The 26,390-nt window shown below is 41.6% G+C and overlaps 1 protein-coding gene across 1 annotated transcript in view; it reads right to left on the reverse strand.

Moving 5' to 3' along the window:
• The window catches only part of LOC124544928 (UDP-glucosyltransferase 2-like), a 105,652-nt gene that overhangs the window by 9,041 nt on the left and 70,221 nt on the right, over positions 1-26,390 (reverse strand). Inside the window, exons 3-4 of the mRNA XM_047123674.1 lie at positions 17,743-18,326; positions 3,495-3,717 (exon numbers count right to left, since the gene is read on the reverse strand). Coding sequence (XP_046979630.1) covers positions 3,495-3,717; positions 17,743-18,326 — 807 coding nt within the window. The remainder of the gene's footprint in view (positions 1-3,494; positions 3,718-17,742; positions 18,327-26,390) is intronic.

The raw sequence follows: 26,390 nt of genomic DNA on the forward strand, positions 1-26,390 counted from the left end.
GTAGACACACTTCCTGCTTCCCACTAGCACCGCCTCACCGTCTGTTACCCCCAAGAAAAGCAGCAGCACAGACAACATGATAAAATGGCAAACATAAAAGAACAAAGACAATAAAAAGGTCCAAGGGTAGAAGCCAGGCCAGACTGTTGAGCGAGGACAGCAGTTGTACACCTGGGCGAGAGTAGGAGAGGGGTACCCCTCAAACCCCTCATGCAGTCAACGAGGTCAAAGTGCCCCACCTTACACAAATGAGTAGAAACCACATTTGTGGGTGAGATGTAAAACCAGGTCAGCCACTTTGCTGTCATCTGCTAGCACCAGAGGCAGTGTGTCAGAGGTTAAGAGATCACCAAAAGGCAAACTTTGGGCAGTCTAGTAGGATGTGGGCCAATGTCATGTGGGCACCACGTTCATGGGTCCTCACATCAGAGAAGGTGGTAGTGCATCAGCCAAGTATGGCCACTGCAAGCCGACAAAGGACAGTGGATTCCCTGTGAGAAACATGAAGGGGAAAAATGTCATGGGGATATGGTCTCCTTTATTGCCCTCAGTTTATTTGGGGCATCCAGGGTGAACCATTCTCAATTCCAGACATCCAACAACTGATGGCATAGAGTTGACTGAAGGTCCAGTTCTGGGAGACCCCTCCCCATTTCCAAATTCATTGTCCTGGTAGCCATCTTTGCCAAGTTGTAGGCATGTTCACTCTCTGAGATCCCAAGATGTCCAGGGGTCCAAACAAAGATGACTGGCCATTCAGCTTGATGGAGGTCAGAAAAAAGATCATGGATAGTCTTGACTAATGGATGATGAGGACAGCACACTGGTCTATAGCCCAAAGGCTGCTCAGAGATTTTCTGCATATTAGAAGCACCCTGCCAGCACAAGAATGAGCATGGCTAAGGCCTTGTTTGATGGCCACCAATTCAGCAGTGAAGATGCTGCATCCATTCATCAAGGAGTGTAGTTCACTGCGCCTCTCATGTGTGTATGCAAAACTGGTTCATCCGTAGACCATTGAACCATCAGTGCATACCACTATCAAACCTGGAAATGTATCGAGAACAGCAATGAACAGGTGGTGAAACACCATTGGGGTCAACTGAACCTTTCGGTCCAAAGGATGAATCGAGACAGATCTGAGGTCAGGGTGCACATGTGATTGCTCGCTGATAAGAGGTGAGAGTGGGGGAACTTCTATAGCTACATCTACACCTACACATACATTGATACTCCACAAATCAAACTTAACTGCCTGGCAGAGGGTACATCGAACCACCTTCACAATAATTCTCTATTATTCTACTCTCAAGCAGCTCCCAGAAAAAAGGAAGCCTTCATAGGAGTATTCCTTCTGTCCTTTCCAGCATGCCGATTGTGTAACAGGTGACTTCACCCCATGAGGCAAAAGTTTGGTGGATTGTTGCACAACTGGAGGATGAGACTGATTGCTACAATGACACTGGGTGACCATGGTGCTGAATTTGAGGTCGCACGTCTGCGCAGCCATGTCCTTCATGGAGCGAGATGTAGCAAGAACAGTACCGTAAGTGCTGGACGGTAGAACGCAGGGTTTTTGACTATCCAATAACTTGCGAGCGACCAGGTAAGACACATTTTACTTCACCTGGATCTCCTGGACAGCTCACTCTTTGAGATACAAGGGACAATCTTGGGAGGAGGCGGCACGGTCACCATTGCAGTTAATACAACGGGGAGAAGGAGGTGCACAGTCACCCTTGTGAGCATCCCTACCACAGGTTACACATTTGGCCAGGTGTCAATAGGACATTCGAGTGTGGTTGTAATGATGACTCTGGTAGCAGCGCATTGGGTTCAGAATGTACCACCAGACTACGATAGCTTCATAGCCTGCTTTGATCTTTGGAGGAAGCACCACTCTATCAAAAGTGAGAAAAAGAGTACCTTTGGGAACTAAGGATGCCTCCAACTTTTCATCGCCGATGGACTACAATGATACCCTGATCAGAGAGGTTTGTTTGGATTTCTGCCTTTGTCAGACCATGAAGCAGCCTAGTGTAAATAGCACCACAGGAAGAATCCAGCATTCGATGGATCTCAACATGAACAGGATAGTTATGGAGGAGCAAAGTTGCAAGCAAATTGGCTTGAGAATCAGAAGTAGTCTCCAAAATCAAAGTGCTATTTCGTGAACCAGAGCAGGATTTCACAGGGCCAGCAGTTGCATCATCACACTTCTGAATAATAAACGGATTTACTAGAGTGAATGACTGACTGTCTTCAGTACATGAAACCACAAGGAACTCTGGTGCAAGTGGGAGGGTCTTTGAATAATTAGCTTCATTCCATTTATGTTTGGTAGATGTTGATTGTGGAGAAGATGATTGGCTCACAGTGAGAAAATCCCCCACGATTGTCACCATCTGTGATGATGTGCTCCTTCCAACTGGGGGGCCTGTCTTAGATGGGCGAAACCCACTTCAGCTGATTGTTCACATTTCAGGTGACACCTCCTGAACACCTGACAGAGGGACCAATAAGCAATTTGGGAAGGTATTAGCTCAGGCAATCACCCTTCCCTGGGCCTGGCCTGTACCAGGGGGTATGTGCAGACCCTACCTGTCAAAGAGGAGGAAGGGGAAGAGAAAAGGAATGAAGAAAGAAAAGAGGAACCAAAAGCAATAGAGATATTATTGTGATATCACATAGTGAATGTGCTGAACACATTTCCAAAAACATCCCAGACATGTTCCAAAGGGAGGGAAAAAGAATAGCAAGAGGATAGACATGCAGCAGGAAGGGAAAAGATGCTGCAAATGCTGGGTCCCTGTGGTAGGCAAGCACGAACCTGCCACAGAGTGAAGGGCCCCTTCACACAGGAGGGGGTTAAATAGGCAGCTATAAAACTCTGACAATATATCCATGAAAATGAAATGTATTGTAGATAGATGTGATCCCAAATGTCGGCTAACGATGTTTCTCCTCAACAACCCCTTCCATACCACAGAGGAATCCTTGAGTAGAAGTAACTAGTAATTTTTACAGAAAACATCTGTAAAGGAAAGCACATTACCACGTTTTTATTATATATTTTTGTTGACCTATTCCACATCATATTCTTTATCATGAATGTGATCTCTGGAGCTACTAAGGGTGTAACTAAATAAGTAACTAATTGACTGTGACCACTATATGAGTGGTGTTTCATTCTCTTCCAGCGCCAAAAAGGTTGAGGAAAATGTGGGTCCAGAGCTGTATCTAATGGAAGTAGAAGATCTCTGAATGAATAATGACCATGCACAATGAGAAAGGATATTAAGGGAAATGGCATCAACAGATCAGAACAAAAGATATGATGAAGATACGGGAGTATAGCACTGTTGAATGAGCAGGCCCGCTCTTGGTGATGAACTGAAGTCTTATTAATTTGTGAATAAAATTTAGGCTGATCCGCTATGGAAACTAATGAACATACAGATTAAAATTTACAATTAAACGGTGTTCAAACTTACCAAGTATGTCGCTTTGTGGAAACCATTTTCCAATCCTCACATTAGCTGGCTGGTTTGGCAGTGAGTCCTTCTCATACTTCCAGAGCACCTTCTGCTTCAGCTTGGAGAATACACTGAGAAAGGCACTCTGCATGCCTTTTGGAAGGTTGGCACTTTTGATGCCACTGCCCATGCTGAAGAATACCACACCATTTGTCGCACCATCCATGAATGTTTGCAGATCCTACAAAAAATGTTTTATTAATTGATAAATGCGTAAACCTAGACTATGACTGTTGATTACCACTAGAACAGTCTTAGGAAGTACCATAGAGGATGCAGTAACAAAGCTCAGTCAAGTACTGAATCATTTGAAAGGTTGATGATGTTTATCTTCAAATAAAGGGTAGCCTGTGTAACAACTGTGGTGGATCGAACTTGGCACTTTTATTGAAAGTTCATGTTGCAAGGTTTACAGCTGCAAGAAAGCAATAAAAGCCCACTTATGTTGGCAAGTATTTACAGGCCACCAATAATCAATACCTGGCATGCACAATGGGCATTTCCAAAACGTTATTCTGCAGGGCCAAGCAAATTAACTTCTGACAGTTTTACCAAAAATGTATAGAATAATCAATATGCAGGGAAAAGCATAATTAACACTGTAAGGTTACTACTATACTGCTGAACAGCTATCTCTGTTCATGGTTCACCCACTCAGCTGCAGGCTGCGTATTTAACATTTTCAGGTGCAACAAAAATTTGATTTTCAATATTTTGGCTTATTACTGGCTGAATTTAAAAATGTAAATTGCTGCCATAACTTACTTGTTAAGCGGGACAGTCTTATGTTACAGGCTCAATACAATAAGACAAGTACTGCAGTCAAAAACTGTGTCTTGAGGCACCACAGTTGATGGCATGCAAATACCTGGACTTTATTCTTCCAGTATTTTGAAATGAGACCACTTAGTAGCATGCAGCAAACTAATAGTATGTGTAATGAATGAGTCTCTCGTCAGCTGTCCAGTGATTGTGACAGTATGATGCAGCAGAGTATATATCGTGAACAACTGAAAATTTATAGGCCTGAAGGACATGTTTTTTCTCTGTCTAAATATGACAGGAAACAAGAGCTGGGTGCACAATCCTGAACCGGTGAATAATGGACAGTTCTTAGAGTGACTGCACCCATAGCCCGTGGCCCAGAATACAATACGTCACACACATCTGTTTGTAAAACCCTACTGACAATATTTCTCCCTGTGAAGGGCACTTTCAGCAAGAAAGTTCAAATTGTGATTAGCACTTATGACAGCAACCTATGGTACACACTACCAAACTGCAGGGAAAATTTTGAACTAGGGACCTCCTGCTATACCACACTACAGTCCTCATTAGATGCGAACATGAGGGGGTACCATGTGCTCAACCAGGCTGCTGGTTTACAAGGTGCAGTCCTATGAGGGGGAGGATGGAGGGGTGTTATGCCCTTGCCTTCCTCCCGTTTTCAGCCAATTACCAAACCAGTTATATGTGGATCTAAATGTGGAGAAAGCAAGGAAAAAATACAAGAGACACAAGGGTAACTTTCATAGAAACTGGACTGCAGTGAAAAGAGTTGATGGGCATGAAAGGGAAGCAGTAGTTGAGAACAGAGTGGGATTGGGTTGTAGCCCATGCCTGATTTAATTAAATCTGTAAATTGAGCAAGCAGTACAATAAAGCAAAGAGAAATTTTAAAAGAAAACTAAAGCTAACAAAAGAAATGAAAACTTTGAGGTTTGCAAATGACACTGTAATTCTTGTAATTCTACCTTTGACATCATAGGACTTGGAAAATCAGTTGTACATCATATGGGCTGACCCACATGAAGTACTGGATTTTCAATTGGCCACACTGCTAAGATGTAGATGTGTGTTCACCAACTACCATATCTGAAACTTCCTGGCAGATTAAAACTGTGTGCCCGACCGAGACTCGAACTCGGGACATTTGCCTTTCGCGGGCAAGTGCTCTACCAACTGAGCTACCGAAGCACGACTCACGCCCGGTACCCACAGCTCTACTTCTGCCAGTATCTCGTCTCCTACCTTCCAAACTTTACAGAAGTTCTCCTGTGAACCTTGCAGGAAGTTTCATATCAGCGCACACTCCGCTGCAGAGTGAAAATCTCATTCAACTACCATATCTAATTGGAGCCAGGAGCCACATAGTATGCCATTCATTTCAGTATGGTTCATTGGCCAGTGCAGGTACCTATTGCGGCAGTGGAGGAATTCTGTCACATGAGGAGCATTGCAGCTGGCCAACGTGCAATGCCCCATGGTAGAGACTGTGTGTGGCTGTATGTGTGGATGGATATGTGCGTGTGTGCGAGTGTATACCTGTCCTTTTTTCCCCCAAAGGTAAGTCTTTCCGCTCCCGGGATTGGAATGACTCCTTACCCTCTCCCTTAAAACCCACTTCCTTTCGTCTTCCCCTCTCCTTCCCTCTTTCCTGATGAGGCAACAGTTTGTTGCGAAAGCTTGAATTTTGTGTGTATGTTTGTGTTTGTTTGTGTGTCTATCGACCTGCCAGCGCTTTCGTTCGGTAAGTCACCTCATCTTTGTTTTTATATATAATTTTATGACTATATATCAATATGAAAATACAAGCAGGATGTAATTCACAAAGAAGCTCTGTACAAATATATTTTATATTGCTTTATACTCAAGGTTAAAAGTACATGAATGTATAAGCAAAAAACATTGTCTAATTGAGTAATGGTGCAGACTACTGTATTATATGGACTACCTGGTGATTGGGGTAAATAGGCTGGGGTAAAAATAATTAAAAGAAGGGGAAGTGGGAAAGGGGGAAGGGACAGAGGGGAGAAAGCACTGATATGGAATGATGTGGGTGTGGCACAGTTGTAACAAACGTATTACCTAATGGCGACAAAAATATTAGATGCCCGCTGCTACTTTAGTAAGGGTGAACAGTGAAACTGTGTTTGTTCATTAAGGACCAGGTCACAATTCTTTGATTGGTATTTATTAATAGCTAGAATTTGAGTACTGTCAGATTGCTGCCTTTAGTTAGTGTATGGGGGCTTCACATTTAATACTTTTATCACATGAAAGACTTTCATTCAGAGAGTGTTCAGCAAAGGCAGACTCATTCTTCTTCAATCTCCAACTCCTTTCTTGCTCAGTCCATCAAGAAAGTTATAGACTCCTTTCTCCCCCCCCCCCCCCCCCCCCCTCTCTGCCCCCTTTACCCTTTTTAGCCTGTTAATCACATTCACCAGTTTGTCCATAGCATTCTGTGCCATTACTCACTTATACTGTGTTTCTTCCTTATACATTCATATACTTTTAACCTTTATGTATAAGGTAATTTAAGATTTATTTGTTCTGACCCTCTTTGTAAATTACATTATGCTTGTTTTTGTATTAATACACAGCTGTAAAATATCACATATCTTTGAAAATAATTTTTTTTACAGCTATATGAACTCTTTCTGATGATGTGTCAACTATCCATTTAGTATAAAGTTGTCAGAGTGGTCTAGAAAACTGAAAGCCAATTCATAATGAACCATTAAATAAATATTATTGTTGAACATCAATACTATGTATTAAAGTTTTTAATATGTCAATGTTCCTCCATGTACCAACATAATATTCCAAAAATAAAAAACCCTGTGATGTCTGATGGGGGCAAACTTTCATTTGTATAAACAAAAGTTTCTATATTACTCTGACACAAAACTGCAGTTTAATCATGGAAAGGTCCATGGTATCCCAAAGGTCATAATCTGTTGTACTACTGGAATCGTTGATCCGTTCTTTTTGAAGGCAACAACATTATGAGGTCATAATTAGCAATTTCTTCATTCCACAACTTCTGTAACATTGAAATCCAAATGGAGTATGGTTTCTATAAGATGGGTCTGCAGTCTACAGCTCATAATTCAGAGGCTACACTAAAGTGCCTCTTTCCAAATTGATTACTCTCACTATGTGGTTGTGTCCTATGGCTGGCGAGATCACCTGACCTTTCAGCCCATGATATTTTCTGAGGTCACCTCAAGAACATTTTTAATGGCAGTTCCACGATACTTTCGAATAACAAGCCATAATCTGGGAAGAGAGAGAGAGGACATTCCTCAAGAAATGATTGGTAATGTAATGAGGAACTTCTGTGAATGGCTTCAGCAATGCATACCATTTGTGTAATGTTCTTTTTGAGAAATAAAGTTGCATCGACTTTTCAGTAATGGTGACAAGTAGAACAGTGATCTATATTATATTGGCGTAAATAGATGCTGACTCAAACTATCTATTTAAATATGTGTTACTTCCCATGAACCACCCTGTAGATAGTGTCTTGAAAACAGATCATAAATGATTATCAACAACAGAATTTGTTGAATTAGAGAATCAGATTAGGAAATGAGACACTAAAGGTTGTAGATTGTTGCTATTTGGGCAGCAAAATAACTGATGAAGGCCAAAGTGGAGAGGATGTAAAATGCAAACTAGCAATACCAAGAAAAGCATTTCTGAAAAAGAAGAATTTGTTATTAGATAACATAAATTTAACTGTTAGGATGTTTTTTTTTTGAAGTGTACAAAAGTGAAACATGATAAGCAGTTCTAATGAGAAATGTGGTGCTACAGAAGAATTATTGAGATTATATGAGTACATCGGACAACTGCTAAGTAGATACTGAATCAAACTGAGGAGAAAGGAAATATACCATATGTCACAACTTTACTAAAAGAAGGGATCAGTTGATGAAACATCCTGAAGCAAAACTAATTGTCAGTTTGGTAATGCAGTGATGTGTCAGGGAGTAAAAATTGCAAAGGCATACAGGGAACTCTTACTCAGCTCGTTCTGTAATAGGCCAACAAAGAATAAAATAACATTTCTTAAGTTTCATCTAAAATGTGTTTGTAAAGCTAGGAAATCTTCATTAATGTTGTGTGTATGATGTCTTGGAATGTTTTAGGTATAAATTACTTCGGTCTGATGTTTTAATCTGACAGTACACGCACATGGGATTCTTTAACACTACAGACGCTATGCACCAATCAAATTCTTTCAAAACTTGATAATTTTTTTTATTTTCATATTTTTGCAAAGCTATGAAATCCTCATCAGTGTTTTATACAGATTGGTTGTAATTAACTTTTGATACTAGACAGGGCCCTCACGAAAAGTGAGTGATTGTACAACGAGACTTTGTGGAAGCATTTATAATGACATGCAGACAAGAAATAATGAATAAACCACTGGAAACAGGAGACAGTAACATTTGTTAATTGTGTGTACTATGTTTACATTCCAGGTTACAGACACTGCACAACAGAACCACCATCTACATTCACGACAACCTGGAACCACACTAGAGACACTGTTTCACAATTGTTTCCAGCACTTTTCAAAACATGGACCATGGAATGTTCAGCTGTCATGATACAGCTCATGCACTGCTTGAAGATTTCAGATTGTGTCAAGAATTCTCAGCCATGGCAACATTAACTTCAACAATTTGTGGTGAAATTGGCCGTTGGTCTCTCCCAGGAGTAAATCCCACATAACCAGTTAATTTGAACTTCAGTGTCCCCTAGGTGGATGGTCAATAATATTTCACAATTTTTCCTGAAGTGCAGTAACATTAAACCTCTAGTGGGTGAGATTGAGAGGTTGCAAAATAATACCAAGAACCTCAAAAAAGTTTGAAATATTTTGCACTGCTCAGAAATATTTTGCCATCTGTGGGCAGTGTTAACATTATCCTTGCTAGTCTCTCAGTTGCTAGAGATTGGCACATTTCCATTACTATGTCTGAAATACTTTAAGGTGAAACTTCATGTGTAAATTTAAAGTCTTCCAAAGTGTTGCTAGTGGTGAGGAATTTTAGCATAATACACTGAAGAGCCAAAGAAACTGGTAAACCTGCCTAATATAGTGTAGAGCCCCAGCGAGCTCAAATAAGTGCCCAAACACATCGTTGCATGGACAAGACTAAAGTCTGAAGTAATGCTGGAGAGAATTGACACCAGGGCTGTCTATCAATGCGTAGTAGTATGAGGAGGTGGAGATCTCTTCTGAATAGCACGTTGCAAGACATCCCAGATATGCTCAATAATGTTCATGTCTGGGAAGTTTGGTGGCCAGTGGAAGTGTTTAAAGCCAGAACAGTGTTCCTGGAGCCACTCTGTAGCCATTCTGGATGTGTGGGGTGTCGCATTGCCTTGCTGGAATTGCCCAGGTCCGTCGGAATGTACAATGGATATGAATGATTGCAGGTGGTCAGATGATATTCTGATGTACTTGTCACCTGTCCACATCATATCTAGACATATCAGGGGTCCAATATCACTTCAACTCCACACACCCCACACCATTACAGAGCCTCCACCAGCTTGAACAGTCCCCTACTGACATGCCCGGTACATGGATTCACAAGTGTCTCCTATCTGTACATGTCCATCCACTCGATACAGTTTGAAAAGAGACTCCTCTGAGTCATCAACAGTCTAATGTCAGTGTACGCTGTTCCAGGTGAGGCGTAAAGCTTTGTATTGTGCCGTCATCAATGGTACACACGTGGGGTTTCGGCTTCGAAAGCCCATATTGATGGTGTTTGGTTGAATGGTTTGCATGCTGACACTTGTTGATGGCCCACCATTGAAGTCTGCAGCAATTTTCGGAAAGATTGCACTTCTGTCATGTTGAACGATTCTCTTAATTTGCCATTGGTCCTGTTCTTGCAGCATCTTTTTCCAGCCACAGCGATGGAGATTTGATATTTCATTGGATTCCTGATATTCACAGTACACACATGAAATGGTTGTATGGGAAAAACCCTACTTCATTGCTACTTCGGAGATGGTGTATCCCACTGTTCGTTTGCCGACTATAAAATCACGTTCAAACTCACTTAAATCTTGATAGCCTGCCATTCTAGCAGCAGTAACTGACCTAACAACCTTCTTACATAGGCGTTGCTAACTGCAGCACTGTATTCTGCCTGTTTTCACATCTCTGTACTTCAATCCGCAAGTCTAACAGTTTCTTTGGCGCTACGATGTAGATGAATGCTCACTTGGTAGACTAAATCTACGTCTGTCTCTTTTCCTTTTTTTGCTTTTGTAAATCATGCAGATTCAGGCATCTCCAGATATTTATCCATGATGGGTGACGGGGAGGGTGCAAGACTAACATTGCCATTTTCGTTGTAAATGAGTTAATCACATTTGAGACATATCATGCCACAAGAATTAAATTTTATAGATGACACAAAAAAAACATTATACCCCTAAGAACTGATGGTTATACACACAGCATTTGTTACACATACATTGCATCGACACTGTAGACAACAAGTGATTGTTCAGCATTTGCGATAGGCAGTCTCACTGCAGTCAGCCAGGTGGTACTTGCTACATTTGGCAGAATGAGTGGTTTAGCAGAATAATGGAAAATCACTCCTAAAAGTGTATAAGAATTTTGTAATGGATACAAGCATTGTGCTCCGTATTCCAAGGGGGGGAGAGGGGGCCAAGTGCCAATGTACGAGGTTGGACCATCACCATATAAAAGTTATGATAACATTTTTCTTCGTTCAACCTTAATCCTCTCAAGTTTTTGGAGTGATCTTTGACATTCCTTGATCCAGTTTTTCATCCACCTTTCTTTCTGTTGTGGCAAAGCTGAGCAATTATCACAGTAACAGTGCCTTTGTACCATATTCTGAAGCACGATATTATTGTGCAGCATTATTGACTTTCTAGTGACCTCTTTTCTAATCTTGTTCTTCAACCCTGGTGTGGAATGATGACCTCTCCATATTTCTTTGCTGATTTGTCAAAACAGCTCTATGATAAAGCCCTGCTCACATTGTCCAGACCCTTGCTGACTAAGCGTAATGCACACAATGGCAGTGAAACTCTTAGAACTTATGGTAACATGACCTTGGTTCCCTGCCAGGCCACGTGGAGCACTACAAGTTTATCAGTCCATTATCTCGCTTTTTATTGGCTGATTTTTTGAGTCTTCAATGTTTGTTTTCATCTCTCAGTTAACTGAAGTTGGTTTCATTGCATTGTGCTTCTGATTATGGCTTACGTCTGCTACGCTCTTTGAACTTCATTGTAAATGTGTTGCTCGTATTTTGATTGTGTTCTGCTCACATCAAGAATTTAATTCACTGTGGATAATTTCACAAAGATACTGGCTTCGTCATGCAGGATGTAGGAGTAAATACATAATAAAATAAACTAGTGTCAATACCTTGTAGTATACATTTCAAGCATGGCAGTGTACCAAATTACACCAAGATAGTTTCTAAAAGTTAATGCAATAAGATATGCTATAATTGTATTGTAACTATACACAATACAGTTATTGTATACACTATGTAATTACACACGACTAACCACAGCACGCAATAGTATGTTTAACAACAGAAAACTTTTAAATGCTGATATCCTCCTCAGGCATCTCAAAGAATTCTTTAATGTCATTAAATGAATGATCCGACAGTGAACTGTACCACTTATTTTAAAAAAAAATTATATCCATAGAATGAACATGAATTGGCAGTTTATTGAACATTTTGAGTGGTTTTACTTTGTGGGAATTTCCTATTCTTGCTAATTTGTGGTGTGGTATGTCTAAATTACTACTAGCTCTGGTGTTGTGTTCATGTATTTCCCCCTCTGGCAATAAATTCTGAAATATTATTTTTAATATAGAGTACAGACAGACAAATGTATAAATTTATAATTGTGAGAATTCTAAGTCTGGAAAAAAGAGGGTGACAGTGCTCTCCATGACCTCTTTTACATATTATGCATAAGACTCTTTTTGTAAATTTAAGATATTTCTTGATGTGAGGGGAGTGCCCTCATATAATCAGACCACATGAAGTATGTGACTGGAATAGCCCAAAGTATGTGACTAAGGTAGTCTAAGCTCACTACCTCCCTTAGTTACAAGATAAGGTATGCCATCTGGGATATTTTTTCACATACATGATTGACATGTTCCTCTCAGTAGAGTCTTGGGTTAATGAAAATACCTAAGATTTTTACTGACTTATTGCCTACTTCATTTGATATTACCATTAAATGTTGTTGGGTTTTATTAGGATTGCACAGAAGTGTATTGGCTGCAAACCAGTCCACAGCCTTTAAGTTTTTTTTTTGTTTTTTTTTTTTTTTGTTACACTATTCAGATCTCAAATGTTCTGATGTGTTAAGTAGTGTTGTATCATCAGCATAACACATGACAGGGTGGGCTATGTTATTAGGTAAATCATTAATAGCTACAATGAAGAATAAGGGTCCAAGGATAGTCCCTTGTGGGTACACCTGTGCTGATTTGCATCGAGAAAGAATTAACATTTATGACTGACACAAACAGTTTTCTGTTGCTTAAATAAGAACTTATCACAGCTAACGTGCTCCCTCTCACTGTATAAAACTCAGGAATGCAATTGAAGGATTTGCTTAAATCACATAATACCAGTGATACCATGTTATTGTTTTCAAAAGCTGTTAAGGATTGGTCAGTGATATCCACGATGGCCCTTGTTGTGTTGCCTTGTGGAAACGCAGCTGATTGGTACATAGGATATTGAGTTTTTCAAAGAAGCTGCTTATTTGTGTGTGTATATCAGTGCCTCAAATATCTGTGAGAATATTGGAACAATGGAGGCTGGTCTGTAGCTTTGGGGAAGATGTTTGTCCCCTTTTTTAAAAACTGAGACAAATTTTGATACCTTAAGTGCATCCAGAAAAACATCAAATTCCACACATTTATTGAAAATAAAAACTAATGGTTTGGTGATTGAGTGTATTGTCTTTTTAATTATGTTATTCGATAAACAATTACAGTCAATACTTTTTGAAACTGAAAATTTGGATACAGCTTTTTAGTATCAGTAGGTGTGACAGCTAGCACAATACAAGAAGGAAGAATGAAGTACGGAGCATACCCCACTGACTGGCAAGGCTAGAAAAAGGACCCCAGTACTCTGGTATCAGACTTCTAAGAAGTCTGCCTAAAAACCTGCAAGATAGTGTACTTCACAATGACTTTCCAAAGAAACTTAAAGACTATCTCATTGAAAAAGAGTTTTACAGTGCTGCAGAATACTTATGCCATTGAATTTGTATATATTGTTATTCATTATCAATGATGTAAAAAATGTAAGCTAAAGGTGTAGAAAAATAAGTGATAATGAATGTTAATACTTTGACATTTCCTATATTACATGTACATTTACTGCTCACAATCTAATCTTACAGGATCAAACAAAATTCAATTCAATTCAAGCCCTCCATTGACCAACAAGGTCCATTGCAGATGAATTTGTTGCTTTAATGCTGTTAACTATTTCTTTAACTGAGTTTAGAAAGTACTGGTTTAATACCTCGGGATCAAGCAGAGCTGTTTCTGTGCATTTTGGTGTATTCTCTTGTTTTATTATTTTCCATGCTGCCTTGCATTTATTGGGGGCCTATTCTATATAGTTTTCCACTGCTCACTTTTTGCCAGGCTTTGTAGAATTTTTTGTGCATTTCAGATATGACTTATGAAAGTTCACACACTGTTCTGCCCCTTGGGTAGCAGCTTGCTTATGCACCTGGTACAGCATATGCATGTTTCCTATAATTTCTGCTGGCTCTTCTATAAACCAGTTCAGTCTTCTTTTTCATTTCACTTGGATATCTATTTTTCTTTTTTACTTGTGAGCAAGAATACCTTAAGTCTGTGTACTTTTTAAAGAAGATACAAAGGTAATTTCAGCTTCTCTTTTCCCAGATTGACAATTTATATCTAAGGTGCCAATCTGCACTTTCTAATCTATCAACAAATATATTTATGTGCTCTTCCTTTTGCCCTCATACTATTACTACTTTATGTTCTTCAATTTTAACAGGTTGCCTCTTACAGAGTGTAAGGAGTAATGGCTGACAATCAGCAAGTTCACTTTCTGCAAGTCTCTCAGTGTCAAATCTTCCCTATGGAAATTAACAACAGTATTGTCTATGCAGGCATTCTCACATGTGGCACAGTTATTTGTACAATAGAGGTCTATCGATCTTAGCACATTCAAGAATGTCCTGGTACTTGCCTATGTGTGTATGCCACTTCTATGTTGAAATCACCACATATAGCAGTTCTTGTCTTACTCTTCAATATATTTTTAACTGTTAATTCACATTTTTCAATTAACAAATTTACATCACCATCTAGCGATCTATATAGTCTAACTACCACTACATTTTCATTCATTAGTTTTTCACAACTAAACTCCCTGTCTAGTTCTGAGGAGTACCTAGATACATCAGTTGTGAAAAATTTTATTCCTTCTTTGGCAAAAATACTGGTATTGCTTAGGGAAAATGATTCCATATTTGTTTGCGCTTCATAAAAAAAAAAGAAAAAAAAAAAAGAAAATGGCTGCTTTCATTGTATTGTGTTCTTTCGACGTGCTTTTGTTATTGCTTGCGAATCTGTGTGATCTGATCGATTTAAATGCATTGTAAGAACGTTGTTTTTATTGTTTGCATGCGTTTTCCGTTTCTTCTCACATTTCGTAGAGAACTGCAGGCCAGAAGCTTTTGACAGAATTGCTATTTATCTTTATTACATTTTGTCTCTGAATCAATATATAATTCTGTTTAGAATGGGGTTGCTTCTTGCCAATGCATATACCTCTTAGTCTTAGCGAGAAGAGCATCCTTCCCTGCAAATGCTAAAAATGTGACAGTTGTTACGCAGTAAATGTTTTCACACGTTAATAGGTTTTACAAAGAGCACAATTTAGCAGATGTCAACGTAAATTTCTGTGGCCTACATTAAATGCGAAAGTGCGAAAAACAGGTGCGACCAAAAATAACTTACGGTAGAATATGAGCAATATACTTAGAATGAATTTCAATGGCTACTTCACACACTGACTCGTAAGCAGTGACAAATAAACGCGCATCCACACAGAATACCACGCGATTATAAACCAGCAACAGTTTCATATGAAACAAAACAGACATGGTATCATTCACCCCAACCCAATATTACGGATGAGAGCAAAATTTAAGCAGAATACAAGCGACATATTTACTATGCAATTCAAAAAGTGTAATACACACAAGGAGGTCATAATCAGGAACATAATTTTGCTTGATAACAGCTAAACGGTCGAAATGGAGTTTTACAAATAAATAGACTACACTTTAGCACCAGACCACCCATAAACTACAAATCATTATCATCTAGAACTCTTATTTCGCAAAGCAAGAATACAGATTATCGCGCCATATTCTACCAAATTCGAAGTTGACTGCCAGGCCACTTGGAGCACTCTTGTCTCTATCTTAACATGTGCCTTGCAGTTCTAATATTATGGTGGTATGTAACGCACACTGCTGCTTTTGGTTCAGTCCCTACTGCCGTATCAGTACCAGCACCCAAGTCATGACGCTACTAACAACGCAACTCTTGCAGCGCGCAGTCTGAACATCATTCCTATAAAGCTGGGTACCCATACTAAGTGTGCGCTTACAATCTACCAGATGACATATGCTGTTGGACAGAAAGTTTTCTAATAGACAGGGAGCAGTATGTAGTCCTGAACGGGGTGACTTCAACAGAAACAAGCGTAACTTCAGGTGTGCCTCAGGGCAGCGTAATAGGTCCGCTGCTTTTTACGATTTACATAAACGATCTGGTTGATGGTATTGACGGCGGCATTAGACTGTTTGTCGATGATGCTGTGGTCTACAGGAAAGTAGTACCACACGAAAGTTGTGAACAAATCAGTGAGGATTTGCAGAAAATAAATGCGTGGTGTAATGACTGGCAGTTATCTCTCAATATTAGTAAGTGTAACCTACTGCGAATAACAAGGCGAAAATCCCCATTAATGTACAAGTACAAAGTAAATGCCCAGTCTTTGGAAGTGGTAACATCCGTCAAGTATCTGGGTGTGACTATTCGAAATGATCTCAAATGGAATGATCAGATTACACAAGTAACGGGTAAGGTAAACTCTAGATTGCGGTTTATAGGTAGAATCCTGAACGCAGTCACTCAGCAAAGGAAATAGCTTACAATACGTTAGTTCGTCCAGTCTTAGAGTATTTTTCGTCTGTATGGGACCCTTACCAGTTGGGTCCGAGTCAAGAGATTCAGAAGGTTCAAAGAAAACGGACAAGATTCGTAACTGGTACATTTAGCCATCGCGAAAGCATTACAAATCTCACAGACTGACTGGAGTGGGACACACTTGCAGATAGACGGCGCGCTAAACGGAAGGAGCTGCTCACTAAATTCCGAAATCCCATCTTCACCGAGGATGTAGAGCACATATTATTACCACCAACTTTCAAATCGCGCAATGATCACCATTCAAAGATAAGGTAAACTAGAGCTCGTACTGAGGCGTTCAGACAGTCGTTTTTCCCTCGCGCGATCCGCGAGTGGAACAGAGGGGGGAAATATGACTTTGGCGCGAATTGTGCCCTCCGCCACACACCGCTTGGTGGCTAGCGGAGTATATATGTAGATGTAGTAGTAGTTTGATTATAATCATCCGTGTATAAAGCTTAGGAATGTTTGTACATCGATTATTTCAATATTGTATTTTAAGTCCGTTAGTGCGGATAAAGAGGATCTTTAACACCACAGGCCTTTGCACCAATCAAAATTCTTTTTAAGATTTTGATATAAAGCGACAGGGTGCAAGTATTGTTTTTATACATTGCAGTGAACTGATCGTTTCGTTAACACAGGTTACTCTGTAACTATGACATACAAGTTTTGTACTGTAAACAGATCTTTAAAAAAAGATTTTAAGCTTTGCAGACATAGGACTGGAACCCAGTTGTATTTATTCTCCTGTTTAACAGATCTGAAGAAGGGCTCCATTGGCTTAAACTGGTCACTTTGCAATTAAAACAGTGATTTACAGCCAGAAAATTATCCTGTTTTAGATTCTCACTTGTTTGGACCTTTGAAACAACAGCTGCATGATGAGAGATTGGTAGGTTACTATGACACCATGGAGGCGGTGCAGTGATACGTACTAGGAACGCCGAACAGTGTTTCCCTGGAGGTCATCGGCAAGTTTGTGAAGAAATGAGACAATGTGAAGTTCTAAAAAATTAGACAATCATTTCTGTAAGTACATTTCTTAAACAGTTTCTATTCACCTCCCGCTATTTTGAAGACAGCATGGTATTACTACATGTTACATACCTGCGGAAGCTTCTTGGGCGGTTTGATGTGCATCCCCGCCACTTCTACAGCGTTCGGAACAAGCGGCCGCGGGTAGTCGAAGCTGAAATGTGAGTTGAGGAGCAGGAGGGATGTGTTGCGCTCCAGGTCGGCCAGCGGCGGCATGCTGGGGTCTTTGAAGTGCTTCCGGACGATCTCGTCCAGAGCCGGGAGGTAAACGTACTGACGGTGCAGCCTCAACATCAGCGAGCTGAAGGCGTTGTGAGCGCGTTCCAGGAAGTCCATGTGGCTGGTGTAGGGGAACGTCTTCTCGGGGAAGTAGGAGAGGGGGTAAGGGTTGCCGACCATGTCGTTCACCCAGGAGGCGCCGCCCCCGAGGGCACTCGCGGCGACCACGGGTGTCTTGAACTTGTGCGCCAGAGCCATCAGGCAGTCGTGGAAGAACGCCTCTATGATCAGCAGGTCGAACTTGTCCTCTTGCATGTTGATCAGCTTCTGGACGCCCTCGTCGTCCATCAGCTTGTGGCAGAATATCGTCCCGACGTGGAACAGTATCATGAATTCCTCGCGGGACGAAAGCGCGCCGAACTGGATGAAGTCAAAATCTGAAAAGTAAAGAGCTCGAGTAACGCTTTCGTACATTAATCTCAGAAAAATAACGCAGTTGTTTTCAACATTTTGATTAACAAATTGAACCTCACGCTGAAGCCTCAGTGTTTCTGTTTTTATAATTTCCACTTCCAGCTCGTTGGAGAGCTCGATTCCTCTGAACCAAATCACAGGCATCTAATAATGGGGCAGAGGGGTTTGGGTCAAATGGCTCTGATCACTATGCGACTTAACTTTTGAGGTCATCAGTCGCCTAGAACTTAAAACTAATTAAACCTAACTAACCTAAGGACATCACACACATCCATGCCCAAGGCAGGATTCGAACCTGCAACTGTAGCGGTCGCTCGGTTCCAGACTGTAGCGCCTAGAACCGGCCGGCCAGAGGGCTTTCCAGCTAGAAATATTTGGAAGGGAATTACCAACTCCGAAATTTACCATATAACGAAATCAGGTCTCTCTAACACCTTGGTCAGAATTGGCCAATTATTTTTTTCATTCTCTAGGGAGAGCAGTCTCTTGGGGGTAACGACCCAAAGTAGACTCTTGGGCTTTTCAGCCGAATACTGAACGAAGAGGTGGTGAGAGTGCGACAGTTAAAATTTGGAATATTTTGAAGGAAATATCCAGTTATGACATTTGCTTTTCAACCAAGGGAGACCTTCCAAAAACCTTGTCCACAGCTGGGGGTTGGACTGTTTCTAATGTTGGTTGGTTCGTCTGACGGGAACGGACCAAACAGCGAGGTCATTGGTCCAATCGGATTAGGGAAGGAAATCGGCTGTGCCCTTCCAGATGAACAATCCTGGCATTTGCCTGAAGCGATTTAGGGAAATTGCAGAATGCCAGACGCAGGTTTGAACCGTCGTCCTCCCGAATGTTAATTTTGGATGTAATTCTGGGGCAATATATTCCAGGCAAAAATAGAAAGTCTAGAGCAGGATGTGTAAGTGTATTTGTTTATGAGTGACAGAGCAAAGAGGATGAGATACTCCACATGTGTAGTGTGTTGATCATGGTCGACCCACTAGATGAAACCAATATTTATTTTATTTTCGGGACAATAAATCCCACACAAAATTAAGAAAGACCTAATACTTCTTTGCAATTGTACACATCACATTCGATATCTAGGTACCGCGCCTCTCTAATAACCAAACCCCAATTTAACCACAGCTTTTTCCATAAACATCCTCTCAGTTTGCACACTGTAGAGGTACCTTTCTGCTCTTGTCGAGAAGAAGACGCAATTATCTTTTCTTTGGCTGCCCCCAGAGTACATGGAAGTACGAGTACTACAATCCTTATACAAAATGTTGTCACACTTGCTCATCCGCTGCCAACCTCCATGACAGCTTTGTTAGCAACACAGGATCACAGACTGTTCAATATGATGCACAGATTCACTCTTGCCTCAACTACCCGCATCTAAGAGCAACATATCATAGACAGTGGTCTGTACAAAAGTGTTCTACAGTATTTCATTTTACAATAGATATCCTGTATTAGCCTGTTGGTAATTATGTTTGTGCTGCCTACTGTGTGTGCCTATTTCTGTGTGTGCCCACACGGTTGCACATGCGTGTGTGTGCATGCAAACAAAGGAACAGACATTCAACAAGAATGAACCATCAACAACTGTACAATTTAAGATCAAGCTGGCTATAAGGTGTAAGCAAAACGCCAACAATAAAAATGTATATGTTTGATAGTAAAGCTGATAACTTTGTTGACACGTGCAGTGCACCTAGCTTTATGTTCACTCTCTTTTGGCGTTTTGTGTGTCTTGCGAAGTTTCTGCTGCGAATGTGTTTTCTTCTCTATGTATAGCCTATTTCACATATCCGTACACGAAATTTTAATGGTTCAGGATCCAGGAAATTTTAGGGTCAGTGATAGTGACCATCATGACCGATCGACCAGTCAGTGGGGGTATTCGACTGCGGAATAAGGAACTAGCGATGAAAGAGAAATAGTGTTTATTGGAATTTGAAAATGATGTGATGAGGATTTATATGGCAGAGTGTTTTGAAACTGATGTTAAAATGGGTCAGTTGGATATTATCTGTAAGTGATAGGAGCCCTCTGCGCCTTAACACGCATACAGTGTCTGGTTGTCTGTCATTTTCGCACTGCCTCAACCACACAGAGCGTCCAGAGAAGGTAAGAATTAGCTGGTTGATTGTTTACCCGTATACAGCCCACATTGGACCTGCTTTTCCTTGTATGTGTGTGTGTCTGCATGAACACATGTGAGAAGAAGTTTTGAAGTTGCGTCTACCTGGTCAGAGTTTGTAGAATAGAAGGTTTGCATTGCTAATGTAACCTGGTAATAGGAAGTTGCACAGTCAAGAGTTCAGTGCGCCCCTGGGAAGTCGTCGGTACTCCGACCCTAGGCTAATGGGAAGTTCCCCTCCCCGGGTCACTGGACGAAAGGTTTGAGCTTGCCCACCATCTGGCAATCTGACGCAGAATGTACGGATTAGTGGCTTGCTTCTGCAATCGACCAATAGAGAGAACCAAAGCTGCTGTTACATTAAGCTGATCCTAGAGAATCTCAATTTTTTTTCCTTTCAGCCATAATGTTAGAGTAGACATTGCGTGATTTCTTATTTTTTTATCTAATAAAGTGTCTTTCAAAAATGACTTTACAACTTTGAAAATTCATACACATTAATTCATAGTATCTACAGAGGTGACTAGTGTCAATTAGTAGGGAAATACATCCTCACGTAGTTTGCTAGTGCCGAATCGCACCGTAAGGAGCGCTAGCGGTAGTTGCGTTAAAGATGGTTGCCTTCACTGTGCCCGAGTGTGCTAGCTGTGTGTTTTGGTTTGAAGAATCGAAGTCGGCGACAACAATTCAGCGTAATTTCCGTACCAAGTACGCTGAAGGTCCTCCTAGTAGACCTACAATTTATAAGTGGCATAAATGTTTTGTAAAAACAGGGTGCTCGTTAAGCCATGGGAAATCATCAGGTCATCCAAGAACATCCGACTCCGTCGTTGAACGAGTCTGGTCACCAGCCTTATGAACTCTACATTGTTCAAAAGAAAGACTCTGATGTACAGAGTCAGATAAGTACCTCCAAGAGATAGTAACTCGCTGATTTTCCATATTCTGGGGTTACTCAGTGACAGCAAATTTGATCTTTAGCCCACCACATGCTGCCTCCTCTCCCCCCCCCCCCCCCCACCCCCCCACCCAATGTAATGCTAGAATGAAACCACATTGCTCAAAGTATAGATCACGAAGTGCCAAATTGAATGAGTACCTGCATGCATGTTGGATTTTATACAGCTTTTAAATTTTCATGTTATTTGAGATGGTGCATTTTTCGTTTGTGATCCCCCCTCCTACCCCACAAGCCCTGAGTAGCAACATTTCGGATATGTGTATTCTATAGAGTAAAATTATTATCTGTATCTACGGGAAAATTCTCTTCTCAGCCAACTGCGATTTCTGTTCTGATTGGGGTGCTGACTGTGGAGCTACCCCTACAAGCCTGATGCACATCCCTGGCATTGTCAATTGCTCTCTGAATCTCTAATACAAATGGACTGTGAAGTAATTACTCTAAATTTGTTGCATGAAGAGATACATTCGTGATATGGTTGCTTCTTGGCACCTTCCTTACTGTAGTCTTCCATAATTCAGAAAGCCAGGCTACCTTAATTTACATAGTTATAACCCCTTCAGTTTACATGATGATTCGTGATCAGCACTGTACATGAAAAGTTTGGTTATAAAGTACTGATACTTATAAAAATGGTGTACTTTCTCAACCCCTATGAATCCCTTGTGGAGATATGTATAACAGTGAATCATCTTTGTCAAGTAATAAATCCATAGTTAGTTTCTGAAACTAGTGGTATTCTTATGCATCCCCGAACTGCACCTTTTAAATGGCCATCGAACTCATATAGTGTTTAGATGTCTTGAATGTATGTGACACTTTGGAACTTGCCAGTATCAAGAAAGAAATTAAATGATCAAGATAGCATATTCCTTAGTCGCAAACCATGTGTAGATCGGCCTCCATCTCTTCAAATGCCAGTAGAGAAATTAATCCTTACCATTGGCGTTATCCATTGCGAGAAATAATTACTTAACTAATCTTAATTTATAGGCCAGTTCGTGTATACCAAACCATATTAACGACTGCTGTGTATGCTGGTCCGTGATGTTTATGGAGACAGCTAAGTACACCCTAAGAAGAAGAGAAAAAAAAAAGAAATGAGCACCAGAGAGGAATTATCCCAATGGGACGGAAACCGGTAGGTGTGATGTATATGTGCAGTCACAAGTGATTACAGCTCCAGAAAAATTGGATGATTTATTGAAGAGAAAGAGCTTCACAAAATGACCAAGTCAATAACACATTGGTCCACTTCTGTCCCTCATGTAGGCAGTTATTTGGCTTTGCATTCATTGACAGAGTTGTCGGATGTCCTGAGTGATGTGACGTCATGACACATTTTGTCCTATTGGCGTGTTCGATCATCAGAATCCAGTGTTGAGTGGTACTTAAGATAGGTAAATAAATTAGTGAAATCAATGTGAAGTGAAGTAGAAATTAGAAAATAAATGAAAAACTTAGTTTAGTTGAGAAGAATGACGCACTGGCAAACAGCGGGCAGAGCAGCAGTGACTGAAGAGCCAATGACCATTAAGTCAGCACGTCCAGGAGAAGCCATCGCCCTCCCCACATAAGCGGAAGCTGTCGATTCAGTCGTCAGGGCATCGCCCGACCAGCTCACGTGTTTCTTAATTGTCACATGTAATCAAAGGCCCTGGCCTACATTCCAAGAGCCAATGACCGACGTTAAGAAGATTCTTCGAGAAGCTTTTCAACATGACAGAAGAGGCAATGACAGTGAAGTCGTTCACCTCCAGTGAACTGAAGTGAATAAATGCGCGAGACGCAGTGGGCCCGACAAGAGGAGTAGTAGTTCTCAGTTCAGTTCGGAGCTGAAGACCATCATGCAGGAAGAGAATACATCGTACACAGAAGCACCAAGCAGCAGCCTCGCCGCCAGAAGACACAAGTTAGAAGGTACTTGAAGACTGATTTTTACGTACCCGGGTGACTCGTGAGGACGGGAAGGAGACGGCCTCACATCAGCAGTCACCTGTGAGCTGGGATGAAGATCTGACAGCCGAAGACTGGCAAGCTGGAGTCCGTTGTTCGAGTCCAGGACACTGGCCTTCCCCCGCCGCGCCTCTCCGCTGGCCGACGCACAACACCGACATACGCGGCCGCAGGGAGAAGAGAAACTCTGGGACGCCACGTCCAAGGTATCACCATCCGATTCACGACTTCGTTCTCAATAATAAAACGGGCCACCTCACGAGGCGCGTCTCCAGTCAACTGGGCGAGACGGCGACACGACACACACACCGCCACGCGTAATCAGACGCCGCCGCTCACGCAGCATGAAGCCAAGGAAGAACCCACCCTGCCCACATGTTGAGAGAGAAAAAGTAATTTATTTAGTGTTTTTCACCCTGACATAATGCTTTAGAATCAAATGCTCTTTGCAGTAATGCTCATTCTGACAATTGACTAGCATCAAAAGAGAAAACCCAGTTACACCAGAGCTGATTGGAGGGCCCTGCCCATAATTATCCAAACGTTCTCAATAGGGCAGAGACCTGGTGACGTCGTTGGCCAAGGTAGGGTTTGGAGAGCACGAAGATAAGCGGCAGATACTCTCGTCGTTTGAGGGCGGCCATTATCTTACTGAAGTGTAAGGCCAGGATGGCTTACCATGAAGGGCAACAAAACGGACGTAGAATATCCTCCATGCACCGATGTGCTGGTCATAGGAGCTCATTTTGAAGCGGGTTCATCACTGAAGACTGTTCTACTCCAATGTTCTTAATAACTGGTGCATTCGAGCAGGACTCACAGCCGACCATCGCAGCCAGTACCCCGTCTCCTTCCAATCTTTGCATTAGTTCTCCTTCATACCTAGCGGGACTACCACTCCTGTAAGAAAGGATACCGCGAATTGATGGCTTAGCTTCAGCCTAGGGGACTGTTCCCAAATGAATCTTTCACACAGTTGGGTGTCCACTGGTTCGAAACCACTTCGCAGAATAAGACTCTGCCAAGCTGGGATGTGTTTCGAGACGCCCCAGGAGGCGGTAAGATACCAACCTGACTATCTTCCGCCTCTGGTTGACATCCACAGCAGCCTCACAGCACAGCGGTACGCCGACGGTATTCTACGCCCATTTTGTTCCCCTTCACGGCAAGCCATCCTGGACGAGACTATGTCCGCCCCCAAACGGCGAGATTTTCTGTTGCTTGCCTTCGTGCTGCTTCCTAGACGTCCGTTTGCTCTCTCCCCAACTGAAAACGTCTGGAGTATTATAAACAGGGGGCTCCAACCAGGTCGGGACTTAAACGAACTAACGTGCCAATTGGACAGAATCTGTCATGATCTCTCTCAGGAGGACATTCAACAACCATCAATCAATGCCAAGCCGATTAACTGGTTGCATAAGGGCCAGAGGTGGGCCAATGTGTTATCGACTTGCTCAATTTGTGAAGCTTTTTCTCCTGAATTCAACATACAATTTTTCTGAAACTATAATCATTTGTCTGTCTGTACATCTGCCGATTTCCGTCCCATTCGCATAATTCCTTCGTGGCGCGTCTTTTGTCGTCTTAAAGTATTTTTCCTACACGATTCAATAAGTCAGGATATCATTTCCTGATAACCGTGACCTAGAGTGGCCCCCATGCGTGGTTGTATGAGTAGAACAAGCAACGAAAAGTAACGGAACACTCACCATTGAATGTGGACTGGAAATTATGGGAAATAGGTCCCCGAAGCTAGCGGTTCGGAAGGAAAGGAGACAAATTCCCCTTACGATCTTCTAGCACTTGTAGAGGGGAATGAGTACATAATATGTTGAGCAGAAGGCCCTGACCGGAAAAGCACCGTTTCCGTTCTACGACGGTCTCACTGCAAGTGTGTACGCGCCCACCCCTGCTGTGGGAAAGAGAAAAGTGCCGGAGTTGCTCACTTGATCTTCCTACATAACTTAATCGATCCGTTCTTGGAAGCTGTGCCACTGAATGTCTGTAGGATATGTGGTTTCAGCACGATGGTGCACCACAGTTCTCGCGTGCTGTTCAGAGACAGCTGAAAGAGGATATGGCGAAAGACGGATAGGCCGAGGGGGTCCAACCGCGTGGCCGCCGCGATCACCGGATTTAGCTCCTTTGGACGACTTCTTGTGGGGTCATACGTCAAGTTTAATATACAAGACTTCTGTACAGAGAGAGGAAGATCTGCTGGCACGACGTCTGCCTGCTGCACTAGAAACTGAAGAGACATCAGGCGGGATGGAATGTACCTACCAGAACATACTGCGGTCGCCAAATCGAGCCGCTGTTGTAATCCATCAGTAATGTACTGTACGTACAGTATGCTGGGTTCTTTTTATTTTGGAATAATACACACACGTAAGTGTTAATACAAACAAATGTGCTTGATTGACAAATGGATGTATGATTATGATCCTTTGGAATTTCTATCTAATAATTGTACTGCATCACGTCTAATTCAGTTCCCAGTCAGCAATTAAACGTCTAAATTGAAACCGTCGTAGAGCAGAAACAGTCCGTTTCCGGACACTGGTTGCTATAATATTAAAAATATTATGTACTCACTGACCTCTACAAGTCCTTGAAGTTTATAACAGGAATTTCCGAACACTATGTCGAAGAAAACGATATATTGCGACACATCTGGAAGGCTCTGATACGGAGAGGTAGTTAAAGTTTCATTGGGGTAGGATGTGGAAAAAGTGTGCCTCCAAGAGTGTGGAGATGTGCTGGCCTAAGTGTGTAAGATACAGTGGTATTGGTGTGGTTTGGAAAGTGTAGGAAATCAGAGTGTTAGAAATGGGTGAGGTGCTGAGGGGGGTAGGGCAGATTTTTATGTTAATACAGGATCCGAGTGGGGGTGGATGGAAACGGAAAGTGAGGCAGAGTGCTTGGTGTTCAAGGGTTTGGAGTGAGTGATGTAATTGTATAAGACCT

Source organism: Schistocerca americana, chromosome 8, assembly GCF_021461395.2.
Source record: "Schistocerca americana isolate TAMUIC-IGC-003095 chromosome 8, iqSchAmer2.1, whole genome shotgun sequence".
NCBI lineage: Eukaryota > Metazoa > Arthropoda > Insecta > Orthoptera > Acrididae > Schistocerca > Schistocerca americana.